This window comes from Mustela erminea, chromosome 13, assembly GCF_009829155.1.
Source record: "Mustela erminea isolate mMusErm1 chromosome 13, mMusErm1.Pri, whole genome shotgun sequence".
Classification (NCBI taxonomy): domain Eukaryota; kingdom Metazoa; phylum Chordata; class Mammalia; order Carnivora; family Mustelidae; genus Mustela; species Mustela erminea.
In genome coordinates, this window is record NC_045626.1 from 75,702,204 (window position 1) to 75,715,348 (window position 13,145).

General features: G+C 48.0%; 2 protein-coding genes across 3 annotated transcripts in view; one reads left to right on the top strand and one right to left on the bottom strand.

Annotated features, from left to right (window-relative positions):
- WSCD2 (WSC domain containing 2) overlaps positions 1-13,145 on the bottom strand; it is a 116,334-nt gene that overhangs the window by 77,465 nt on the left and 25,724 nt on the right. The gene's annotated exons all lie outside the window — the stretch shown is intronic.
- Positions 11,864-13,145, top strand: part of LOC116571520 (protein argonaute 2-like) — a 32,639-nt gene continuing 31,357 nt past the window's right edge. The window contains exon 1 of the mRNA XM_032309473.1: positions 11,864-11,870. Coding sequence (XP_032165364.1) covers positions 11,864-11,870 — 7 coding nt within the window. The remainder of the gene's footprint in view (positions 11,871-13,145) is intronic.

Below are 13,145 nucleotides of genomic sequence, written 5' to 3' on the forward strand. Positions count from 1 at the left end.
CCTTTATCTGGGGAACCTGGACAGCCCAGTCAGTGAAGCGTGGGGCTCTTGATTTCAGCTCAGGTTATGATATCAGGGTGGTGGGATCGAGCCCAGCATCAGGCTCCATGCTCAATGGGGAATCGGCTTGGAAGTCTCTCTCTCCTTTTCCTCTGCCCCTCCCCCGGCTTAAGCTCTCCTTCAAATACATAAATAAATCTTTAAAAAAAAGAAAAGAGAAATAAAAAGTATCACCTTTATCTCTTGAATGTTTATGTCAAACACTGAGTGTGCTCCCGGGACATGCCATCTTAGGGACAGGGAAGCCGAGGCTGAGATGAAATCACTTCCCCAGCATCACACAGCTGCCACATGGTGGATCCAATGACAACAGATCCTGGCTCACAGAGCGGCTCCAAGAATAAAATCAATTAGTACATTAAATGAAATCACTTCAAAGGATGCTGGGCACCTAGTGGGCTCAGTGGGTGTTTGCTTGGTCATGACGCCCACCGTCATTGATACCACATCACCATTTATATCATCGTCACCATCGTCATCATCACTGTTAACATTGTCACCATCATCATCACTGCCATCACCATCACGACCATCACCGTCATCATCATTGTCATCACCACCATCATCACCAGCATCATCATCATCATCATTGTCATCACCATCACGACCATCACCATCATTGTCACCATCATTGTCATCATCACCATCACCACTATCATCATTGTCACTGTCATCATTGTCATCATCACCACCATCACCATCATTGTCATCACCATCACGACCATCACCATCATTGTCACCATCATTGTCATCATCATTACCATCACCACTATCATCATTGTCACTGTCATCATTGTCATCATCACCACCATCACCATCATTGTCATCACCATCATCACCACCACCACCACAATCATCGTCAACCCCATCACTACCATCACCATCATCTTTGTCACCACCATCATCATCATCACTGTCATCATTACTGTCACGATCGCCACTGACATTATAACTCTTACCCTCGTCCTCTGTCTCGCCACGTGTCGTGAGCAAAAAGCACTGTTGGGCATAGAGGGACAGGGCCCAGCTTGAGTAAGCTTTTTTTTTTTAATTTTTAATTTTTTATAAACATATAATATATTTTTATCCCAGGGGTACAGGTCTGTGAATCGCCAGGTTTACACACTTCACAGCACTCACCAAAGCACATACCCTCCCCAACTGAGTAAGCTTCTTAACCTAAGTAATAAATTGACTGAAACCCAATCAATAACACATAAAAATTAAGGTAAGAGTGAAAGCGGATTCTTATTTGGGACAGACACATACCCATACACACCTCTACACCCAGGACATTTTCTTTGGCCAAAGAACACTGCCAGCACACAGCTTTGAGCATGCCTGGGTTGGGGGGCGTGGGTGTGGAGAGAAAGCTAAGTCAGCCCCCATAGGTCCTGTGCAGTTTATTTTTATTTTTCTCCATCTTTGGCTTCTTGGCCACCCACGGAGGACGCTGCCAAGTGCAGTAACCTCCCTCAGGTCTTTAATGGTCTGTCCAACAGAGGGGGGCTTGTTTGGGCATTCTGTTTATTTATTGTTAGCTCTGCTGCTGGCCCAGCTTATACAGGGTCACTGCAGGTCAGGCTCTGGGCAGAACCAAAGACGCTCTCTCCAGCTGACTTTCCCCAGCCTCTCAGTGACTCCTTCATTCCTCCATCCCTGACCCAGCAACATCTACCAGCTGCGTGTTCTACCCCCCACAACATACTGCTCTTCTCACTCACTCTTTATAAAGTCAGTGATACCCTGGAGACCACGGATTTAGGACCAGATATCTGGGTGTTAGCAGGGCCTTCCAGAAAGTTGAGGTTCTGGGTGGGGGGTCTGGCAAGAGCAGAGACTGGAATCTAAGAGAAGAGGAACCTGAGACATTTATTCCACAAGTTTCATTATGCACATACTATACACCAGAAGGGATGCTAGATAATGAGGTAGAGGAGAGAATGATAGGAAGCCCCAGTTTCATGTATCTTACATGACAGGAGGCTAGAAAGTTTATTTCATTAGCTCAATAGTCCCCCAGATGTCAAAACCATCCCTTTTTATTATTTTTTTAGCGTTTTAAGAGAGAGTACAAGCCTGAGTAGAGGGGGAGCAGGGGGAGGGGGAGCATCTCAAGCAGGACTCCCTGCTGAACAGGGAGCCTGGCATGGGGCACAGTAAGGTTGACAGACTTACCCCCACCTCATTCACTGAGAAGTTGGGACAAGTGGGACTTATACCTGGAAGCCTAAGGGTCTACAAGAACATGAAGAGCCATCCAACCCATCCTGGGGTCAGAAATCCGGCAGTGACCTGAGAGGTATAGGTGTGCCTAGTGGAGGAGCTGGGGACAGAAAGAAAAGGAAGTGGGGGAGATGTGGAGCTGTTGGCCCAGGGAGGGTAAGACACTTACCTGAGGACCTGAGTCAAAGTGGCAGAGCCTAATCAGGTCCAGAGACTTGTGCCTCCAGTCCCATGTTTCTGCTCCCTTTTTATACCCTTTACCTCATGAGCCCTGTTCTTTAACTAGCTAAGCTAAACCAGGGCTCAGCAGGGGCCCAAAATAGCTGCAGCTTCCAGGCAAAATTAGTGCAGAATCAATCTTGCCCCATTCATCACTCTGACTCCAACCTTGTTATTTTCAGGCCACAGAGCACTGGGAACAAGGAGAGAGAGACAGATGGACAGACAGACACATAGAGAGATGCTCCTTCAAACCTATTGCACTGTTGGGTCTCTAATGGAAAATCTATCATTTCTTCATCTCAAAAATGTGTCCAGACATTGGCTGATTGCAACCCCAGCATCCTTTTATCCGCCCCCCCCTTCCAGCATCAATTCCCTACAGAATCTACATATCCTCCAGCCTGCGTGGTTTGAGTAAGGCTAACTCTCAATTCAGTTCCAAAGATGGGCCCTGACAGGCTGAACCCAATCACCATAGACCACCTCCCTCTCTCACCCCTGGCTGGTTAAAAAAAACCCAGGTAAATTAGAACCAATAAGCCTGGCTGGCAGAAGTCCTGGTTCCCAATGGGCATCTAAGAGAAGTAGTCTTGGATTCCTTGGGAGATCTTGCTACTATCCGAGTGCCAACAATGAGGGAAATGCAGAGATGCAGAAAAGCTAAGATCTGATGGTCCTTGAGCCTGGATCAAGCCATACCTGAATGTATTGTAGATTTTGGTGACTACAAGCCAAAATAAATTGCTTTCTTCTTAGAAAGTCTATCTGAGTTGTGTTTTTGCCACTTTCTACATAAAAAGGTCTTACCTGAGTCAGAGCTGTTGTAGAATTCCTACCCAGGTTTGTGAAAATCTGTTGTCTCGGCTGTGGGGAGCAGAATTTGAGGACAGAATTACAGTTGAGAGGGAGGAGCTTCCTGACACAAATATTTGGGATGATCAGGAGTTGAAGAGGCAGAATAGGCTTTGCAGAGAATTTAAATGCAGTCTATGGCTTCCTCAAGAAAGTAGTAGCAGTTTTTAATCTCATAAATATCTGGCTATTGTCTTTTGTGCCTTATCTAATCCAGTCATTCTTATCTCTTGATGAGGTAAAGGTGAGTATTCCCAAACTGAGGCCCAGGGAGAAGTGGCATAGTCAAGGCACAGGGTGAGTAGACAGTGGAACTGGGCTTGGAACCCAAATGGTCTGACAGGGACACCCCCTCTCCACATCACAACCTCCTTGAAAGCAGGTGCATGGGGAGATCCTGTTTACCCTCCAATGGATGGGATTTAATGTCTGTGCCTGTGAACAAATGACAAAGTGTGAATTTCACCAGGACCATATTCTCCACTTAACCTTGGCAGGATCCCAAGGGCAGTAAATACTCCCCTAGAACAGTATGAAGTGGTCAGATAACTTTGCTTAGGAGCAAGGGCCCTAACAGGAATTGCCATATGCACAGCCATCCTGGATGCTCATTCCCGCTGCAAACCCCGAGATTCGTGAGCTGTCCCCATCATGATGCTGCCAAGATCACGTCATTCCATGGGAAACCCCCAGGCTGCCAAAGCTGGGCCATGTTGATCCTGTTGTACAAATGAGGACACTGAGAGGTAAAGTCACAGATTCAAATCATAGAGTTCAAATGACAAGATTCAAATAAAGACCACTCTCCAGGACCCTGGCATTTCCCCAGGAATGGACCCAGCCTTGCCATGAGGGAAGATTCCAGCATTAAGTAACCTCCGATCACAAAGTGAGAAAGTAATTCCTTTTTAGTTTTCTTTCACTGTCCCTGATTACATCAAAAACAAAGTCTTGGGGAGCCTGGGTGGCTCAGTGGGTTAAGCCTCTGCCTTCTGCTCAGGTTGTGACCTCAGGGTCCTGGGATTGAGCCCCGCATCAGGCTCTCTGCTCAGTGGGGATCCTGCTTCCCTCCCTCTAGCTGCCTACTTGTGATCTCTCTCTCTGTCAAATAAGTAAAATCTTTAAACAAAAAGTCTCACTTGGGTTCTAACAATTCTTCAATGCCTCTCCTCCCTGATGTTCACCAGTCCACCATGATAACAGAGAGGAGTCTCAGGGATGTGGCCCCTGGCTGGCGACAGTACCTGGCTAGAATTCATCAACTTTGTTTTGCTTTTATAGACTGTATGGGGATTAAACCCTACTTACAGACAGTCCAATTGATTTTATATTTGCAGGTAAGTTAACTCCTTCAATAAATAGTTTTTAGCTTAAAAAAAAAAAAAAGTCAATTCAAAGGAAAGCATACAAATGGCAAAAATCTCAAAGGTGGGGTGCTGGTAAGTTTGGGAGAAATCACTACACACTCAGCTGAACCCAACCTTCCACCTTACGAATTCACCACACGGGGCGCAAAGATTTCCAGCACAGAATGAGCCCCAACTGAAACAGAGAGGCCCTGCCCCCTTCCTGTCCAGCTGCACCCATTTCCCACACACCCTAACCCTAAGCCTAACCACCAGGTCGGATGATGCTCTCTCGGGCCGGGAGGGGAGGGACCCTTCTTGCACCTCCTTGTCTCATAATCCCGGGAACCAGAGCAGCCCAGAGAAAGAGAATGGATCTTCTGGAAATAAGGCTGAGGTGGGCCAAGAAGGCACTCCCAAGGTTCACTCCAGGCCAGAGAACCAGGGTATCTACTACCATCTACCTGTCCTACGGTCCCACAGTGCAACTCCAGGCACATACCTACGAGAAAGGAACGCTTGTGTCTACCGCAGGACGTGTACAAGAACACTCCTAGCAGCTCTGTTCATTATGGACCCCAACTGGAGAGACACCCCACACATTTTCCAGCAGGAAAGTGAGTGAACTTGAACTGTTGATACGTGTAACAACGTGAGTAAACCTCAGACATGATGTGGAGCTAAGGAAGCGTGCACAAAGATGCCACGGGATACTATTTATATGAAGTTCAAGGATAGGCAAATTAATCTTTGGGGACAGAAATCAAAGAGGCGGGTTACCCCCAAGGGGTATCGGTTAGGAAGTTTCTGAGTGATGGGAATACCCTACATCTGGACTTGGATGACAGCGACACGATTCTATACATTCATGACACATCCTGATGTTTTACTTTACCATATATAGGCTGTACCTCCATAAAAAGTTCAGTCCCCCTCCCCTGAGATCAGTGGTTAAACAACCCTATAAGAGAATAAAAGACTTAGATCACAATGGCAGTGCCAACCACTCCCTCACTGGGCCCCAGCAGGGGTGGGGGCGGGGAGAAGATTGTAACCCCACTGGGATGTCCTACAGGCGAACACTAAGTCATCGTGTATCTTTCATTCATTCAGTCCCACTAGGGAGCCACACCTACATTCACGAGCTCTCAAGACATGCTTTATGTTCTTCGTTAGCACCTTTTATTTTTCTTCTCTATGCTTCGTGAATTCACTTCCTAGGGCTGCAGTAAAAAAAACACAGAAGCTTAAAACAACACAAATTTATCCTGTTAGAATTCTAGAGGTCAGAAGTCTTTTAAAAGCAAGGTGTCCACAGGGCTGGCCTCTGTGGAGACTCTGGTGACTTAACTTCCTAACTTCTGGGGGGCCACTGGCATTCTCAGCTTGTGGTCCCTTCCTGCCATCTGTCAGACCTCTTGCAAATGTCATTACATCTCCTTCCCTGACTCTGACCCTCCCCCCGCCTCTTCCTCTTCTAAGGACCCTTGGGAGGACACTGGGCTCTTCCAAATAACCCCAGATAATTCCCCTTCTCGGGATCCTTAACCTCATCCCATCTGTCAAGTCCCTTCCCCCATGTCCGGTAGCATATTCATGGGCTCACGGGATTAGAACATAGATCGTTGAGGCAGGAGCCTTAATCAGCAGACCTCACTTAGAACAGAGAGACTTTTTTTTTTTTAAGATTTTATTTATTTATTTGGCAGAGAGAGAGATCACAAGTAAGCAGAAAGGCAGGCAGAAGGAGAGGGAAAAGCAGGCTCCCTGCTAAGCAGGGAGCCTGATGTGGGGCTTGATCCCAGGACCCTGGGATCATGACCTGGGCCAAAGGCAACCGCTTAACCAACTGAGCCACCCAGGAGCCCCCAGTAGACACTTCTGAAGAGCACAGATTTCGGAATCCGGTCAGACCCGTGTGGGCTCAGATGCTTGTCCCACCACACACTAGCTTCTCGTCCTTGGGAGCGGCGCTCAGACTCTCTTGAAGGCGTTTGCCTGCCTGTACAATGGGGCGTCAATGCATTTCCTTCGGGCTGCTGGGAGGGCAGGTGAGGAGTGGGGCAGCTGGCGTTTAGTCTGGCTCATTGGAAGCACTTGGTAAGGAGCCTGCGCTTCTTCAGTGATAGTCAATGAATGAATGATTTTTCTATTCTCGATACTCCCCACGGTAAGTGTGGTCACCATCTGTCACCGTACAACGGTATGACAGTATCACTGACTGCGTTCCCTGTGCTGTAACTCTTCATCTCTGTGACTGAGTTTCTAAATCAGGTTTGTCTCCTTTAATTCCCTTTACCTAGTTCATTCATTCCCTCTGCCGCCCACCTCCCCTCTGGAGCCAGGATGTTCTCCGTGTTTATGAGTCGGTCTGTTTTTTTGTTTTGTTTTTTAAATTCCACATAGAAGTGAAATCATATGGTATGTGCCTTTCTCTCCCTGGTTTCCCTTAGCCTGATACCCTCTAGGTCCATCTGTGTTGTTGCAAATGGCAAGATTTTATTCTTTTTTGATGGCTGAGTAATATTCCTGTGTGAGAGAGAGAGAGAGTGTGTGTGTATGTGTCACATCTTCTTTATCCATTTATTTACCAATGTACCCTTAAGTTGCTTCCATCTCTTGGTCACTTTAAATATGCTGCAGTAACTATAAGGGTGTGTATGTCTTTTTAAATTAGTTGGGGGGGGGTGTTTTCACTGGGTAAGTACCCAGTAGTGGAATTACTGGATTGTAGGATATCTCCAGCTCTAGTTTTTAAAATTTTCATTATTTATTTATTTATTTATTTATTTTCTAAAAAGATTTTTATTTATTTATTTGAGAGAGAGAGAGATCATGAGTGAGAGTGCAGAAGCAGGGAGAGCAGCAGGGGGAGAAGGAGCAGCAGGCTCCCCACTAAGCAGGGAGCCTGACGCGGGACTCGATCCCAGGACCCTGGGATCATGACCTGAGCTGAAGGCAGACACTCAACTGACGGAGCCACCAGACGCCCCTATTTTTATTATTTTTTTAAGATTTTATTTATTTATTTGAGAGCGAGAGAGAGCACAAGTAGAGGGAGCAGCAGAGAGAGGGAGAGGGAGAAGCAGGCTCTCTGCTGAGCAGGGAGCCCAGCCTGGGACTCAATCCCAGGACTCTGGGATCATGACCTGAGCCAAAGGCAACTGTTCAACCGACTGAGCCACCCAGGTGCCCCCCAACTCTAATTTTAAGGAGCCTCCATACTGTTCTCCACAGTGACTGCACCACTTTACATTCCCACCAACGCTGGTGGTTTCTTTTTCTCTACATCCTCGCCAACACTTGTTATGTCTTGTTTTCTTGAGACAAGCCATTTCTGACTGGTGTAGGGTGATCTCATGGTTTTGATTTGCATTTCCCCGATGATGAGTGACGCTGAGTATCTTTTCATGTGTCTGTTGGTGGCCGGGATGTCTTCTTTGGAAGAGTATCTATTCAATTCCTCTGCCCATCTTTAAATCAGGTTATTTGGGTGATTTTTTTGTTTTGTTTTGTTTTGTTTTTTGGTGTTTATACATCTTGGATATTAACTCCTTGTTAGGTCATTTACAAATACATCCTCCCATTCAGTAGGTTGCCTTTTCGTTTTGTTGTTGGTTTTGCTGTGCAATGAATGAGTGATATAGAAGGGGAAAAGCCACCTACTAAGTTCTGGGCACTTTTCTACCGAGTCTACCTGACTCTAGAATTCTTCAGAAATGTTCCTGATGTCCTCAGGTCTGGGCAGAGCTTATGTGGAGATGGCAAAGGAAAGGACTGGCCCCAGCTCTTCCAGAAAACAGATGGAATGTGTTCTTCAGAATGCTGGGCCGCAGGTCTGAGCCAAATTCCTCCCCTACCTGGGAGTACACTCTTAGCGTTTCTGGTGACTGCTTACTGTTTATTAGAGGTGGAAACTCCTTGGCATTTTGGGGGAAAGAGATGCTGAGAAGCAGAACAAAATAGCTTTTTTTTCTTCCCCCCAAAAGCATAACTTGGTTCATATACGTGCATATGAATATACATTCATAAAGCTGGAATGAGAAAGCTTTGCGGACCACGGATGTCACACTGTGTGTGAAGTGGGTTAGAGGGGTTGAAGCACCCCCCCCCTCCACAGCCCCAGTCCCTTTGCATGGTACATGCAGTCGATTATTCTATATGTGGATCTGAGGAGGGATCTGGGACTCCCCACCCCCACCCCCTCACCATCTTATCTCCCCCAGTAAACAGAAGGACTCTTAATAGTGTGGGGAGTGACGCAGACTACAAGGGAGACACAGGATAAGCCCAAAGGAGGAGATGACAGGAACAGGGCCAATCCCATCTCCCTGCCCGGACAGAATCTGAGACCACCCTCTTTCTCTTCTGCCCTCGCTAGAGCTCCATGGCCAAGGGTCTTAGCATGTGCAGTCTACGTTTGACCCCATGTCTGCCACTTGGCCTTAGTATGACCTCGGGCAGGTAACTTCTTCTGTCTGGGAGCCTCAGTGTCCTCCTCTGTCAAATGGGGAGGACGGCAATGATAGAGGTCACTGGGAAAATCTGGGAAGAGAGAGCACAGAGAAGCTGGAGTGAGATGGGCACACAAGTGGTCCCATAGAGCATCCACTTTATGAGTTAGGGCACTGAGAGGCCCTGAGAGGGAAAGTGACTTACCTAGGTCACACAGCCTTGCTGGGAAGGTGCTATCTGCTAGCTCTGTCCAGCTCCTGACCTACTGTCAGTTATACAAGAATTGCACAACAGAACATACTAGTGATTGCAGCAGTGATGGGCATGGTGCAGTGGGCTCTCCCTCTGTGCCGGGCTCTGTGCTAAGCCCCTGGATTTGTTTGCTACAGTTGCTCACCAAATACCACAGACCAGGGGACTTTCATAGCATGGATTTATTCCCCTCACTTCTGGAGGCTGGAAGTTAAGGTCAGTGTCAGTTCCTTCTGTGGCTAGGAGGGAAAATTGTTTCCACAGTTCTCGCCTGGCTTCTGGGGCGTTACTGGCGCTATTTCGTGTTCCTGGGATATGCATCAGCCCGATCTCTGTCTTCACAGTTCCCTGGCATTCTGCCTGGCTGCATGTTCATGTCCAAATTTCCTTTTTATATGGACACCCCTCCTGTTAGATTAGGACCCACCCTACTCCAGTATGACCTCAGCCTAATTGAATGAATTACATCCACAATGACCCCATTTCCAGATTTAGTCCCATTCTGAGGTACTGGGGGTGGGGTTAGGATTTCAGTCTACGGTCTCTAGGGGGACGCAACACAATTCAACCCGTCCCAGCCACTACATGTGTTATGACATTTTCCTACAATAGCTCTACAAGGTAGACTGGAAGTAACATTTGCACATTACAGATGGGGAAACGGAGGCTCAGAGAGGTCATGGGACAAAGCTGAGGATGCACAGCATGTCAGGGGACAGAGCTGGGATCTGAATCGGGGCGTCTACCTCCTAGGTTTGTGTGATGTCCTTGTCACTTGGTTTCTGTGAAATCTGGGTTTATTACGTGGCATGGTGTATGTGGTACAGAACAGATAACACGGTACAGTACAGACAGTTTAATAGATGGTATTGTATGGACAGTTTAGTATAAATTGTGTAGCAGAGATAGCATAGAATAATCCAGATAGTATAGCTCGGACAGTATAGTATAGAATAAACAGCATACTACAGATGGCTTAGTGTAGACGGTGTGGTATACAGAAGGGATGGTATAATATAATACAGATAATACAGAATATAGTGTAACAGTATAGTACAGTGCAGAGAGCATAAGATAGATAGTATAGCATATAGTGTGGACAGTATAGTACAGATAATATAGTACATACAATAATAGAAATCGTTTAGGATAGTATAATATAGTATAGGATAGAGAGTGTAACGCCGTATAGAACAGACAGGTCAGTACACACAGAATACAGCAGAATACAGTTTAGTACAAATAGTGCAGCACAGCATAGAGAGGATAGCACAGCTTGATCATCTGGTAAAATGAGAATATTCTAGTACACATCACACCACAATCATATCTAGCTACAGCACAACCAGGAAAGGATTTGGAGCAAGCCGTGTAGACACCAGACCTCAGGCACTAAAGGGAGTTCTTCCGACAGCCCTTGCTCCCCTGCCCGTGCTCCCAGCCATCCTCCCACAGATCCCACAGCGGTTCATGTGCTCTTTGGGTCTTGAAACCAGCCTAACACTCAGCAGCCTCCGCAGCCCCAGCAGCCCTCACGCCTGGTCCAGTCTGCTGCTAAGTTAAAACGAGGAGGCTGTCCCGAGGCGCGGCTCTCATGTTGCCACACCCGTGTCTAACATCCCCACTAAGGCCCCAGCAGAGCCCCAGCCAAGCAGACGCCCTGTGTCTCAGTGCAAGGGGAAACCTCAGGAGTCTGCCGCAGGCAGAAATCCCCCCCAACGCTATCGTATCCTCGGACGCCACTGCCTGCTGGAGGAGACAGTCTCTATTGGAAAACAGTCTGAGAAAAACAAATGATGGCAAGGACCCTCCTCCCACACCCTCACTGCCTGGCGAGAGATGCTTTGGTGGCAGCCAGGCCTCTCTGGGGCAGGGAGACTGGATTCCTCCCTTGGCGGAACCAACTCACAGTCCAAGTGGAATAATAAGTACCCCTTACGAGCAGGCAGTTCCGAGCAATTCAAGCAGGGCTTTGACCATGATGAGCTCATTTATTGCGCAAGATGGTCATTCATCATGCACGGAGACTTTGCTGAGCACCCCCCCAGTGCCAGGCCCTGTGTGCTGAATGCTGAGGCACAGCCAAGCGAGACAGAGACCCTGTCCCGGGGGACCCATGATGGAGTGGACAGAGGCAACTGTAACATTGTGGGACCCCAGCAAAGACACTTTGTTCTCTGTGCCTTGGTTCTTTCATCTGTAAAATGGGCACAGAGTCAAGACACACAGAAAGCATGGTCTGTGTGTTCAGCTGTTACTCTCATCAGGGCTGTGATGGAGAAGCAGAGAGGGCTAAGGAGGGCTGCCTGGACAATGAGGTATCAAGAGTGACACCTGAAAAGAAGATGATGTTGTATTAAGAACACAAAAGCAAGTGGAAGGAACGGCAAGGGCAAACATTCAGAGGCCAGGGAGGTTCCATCAGCTTCAGGGACAGAAAGGAGGCGAAGATGGCTGGTGAGTTTCCGTTTCATCTGAGAGGCAGCAGGGAGCCCCGGGTACATTGGATCTGTGATTCAGGAGGAACTCTGGCTACAGTATGGAGAATGTTCCAGGAATCCAGGCAAGAGACAGAGGTGGCCCAGATCAGGGTAGCTGGAGGTGAGGATTAAGATACAGAGAAGGTCACTGATGAGACACTGGTTTCCCAAGGCCAGGGACATGGTCTATCTTGTCTACCACTGTGTTCCCTGGAGCCGAGGACAGTGGCTATTAGCACCTAGTAGGTGCTCAGTAAATACTTGTGGATTGAATAAATATGGAAGGCGAGGGAGGGGGAGAGGGGGAGGGAGGATTTGAGTAGGACAACTGGGACAGGAGCAGAAAGTTGGTGCTACGGGGAGGGACGAAGGGTGGAGACAGAAAACAGAAGAGCGCCTGAGATACGACAATTGCACTGACACTCCCATGAGACCTTACTGCCACCTTCTCTTTTTCCATCCAGAGATGAATACAGGGATTCAAAGAGACACAGCAACTTGCCTAAGATCGCACAGCAAAAAGGGGGCAGATACTGGACTCCAAATCAAGTGCTCTTTTCACCACTCTTCGACCTCTCCTGGAGGTTCTGAGCATAAGCACCACAGAGGGCCTGGCTGGCGGCGGCAGGGAAGAAGGGAGCACGTTCCCATCATGCCAGCTCACGTTTCACTGCTTAGAGATGCAGGGTTTCCTCCCAAGTAAAAGCCCGAGACCAAGGTCAAGGGCCGTCTTCATTTCCGGCCGTGTCTCAGTGATGCTCTGGCCTCACGTCTCCCCGAGTCTCCCCGTGCACCTCCACTCCACCACTCCACTGGCAATTTAATATCTGGGTGTCTAGTTCCCCGACACACTCCAGGAAGGGGGTTAGTAGGGTGAGTTGCAGCATTAGCATAAATAATTGACCCAGTGCTGTGGCAGCCACTGAAGGACACTGTGCGTAGCCCGATGCGGGGGTCCATGGCCTCTGACAACCAATACTTGCAGGTTGTAGGGAGAACACAGGGGAATAGAATCTGCTGAGTGCAGGATGTTGGCTGACTTTGCCCCAGCCTCACATGGCCCCGCAGCTGGGTGTTTGCATGGCTTCAGGTGAGCCTCCCACAGGTGATAAGATAATTTCCAGGGAATAAATTTGTTGGATTTCCCTATGTTTTTCTCCTCCCCATTTCAAGCAGGTGGCCAGGCTGTTGTGAGACCTGGCCTTGGGGATGTATTTGCAGGGCAAGATACAGAGGCAGCCCACATATCAGA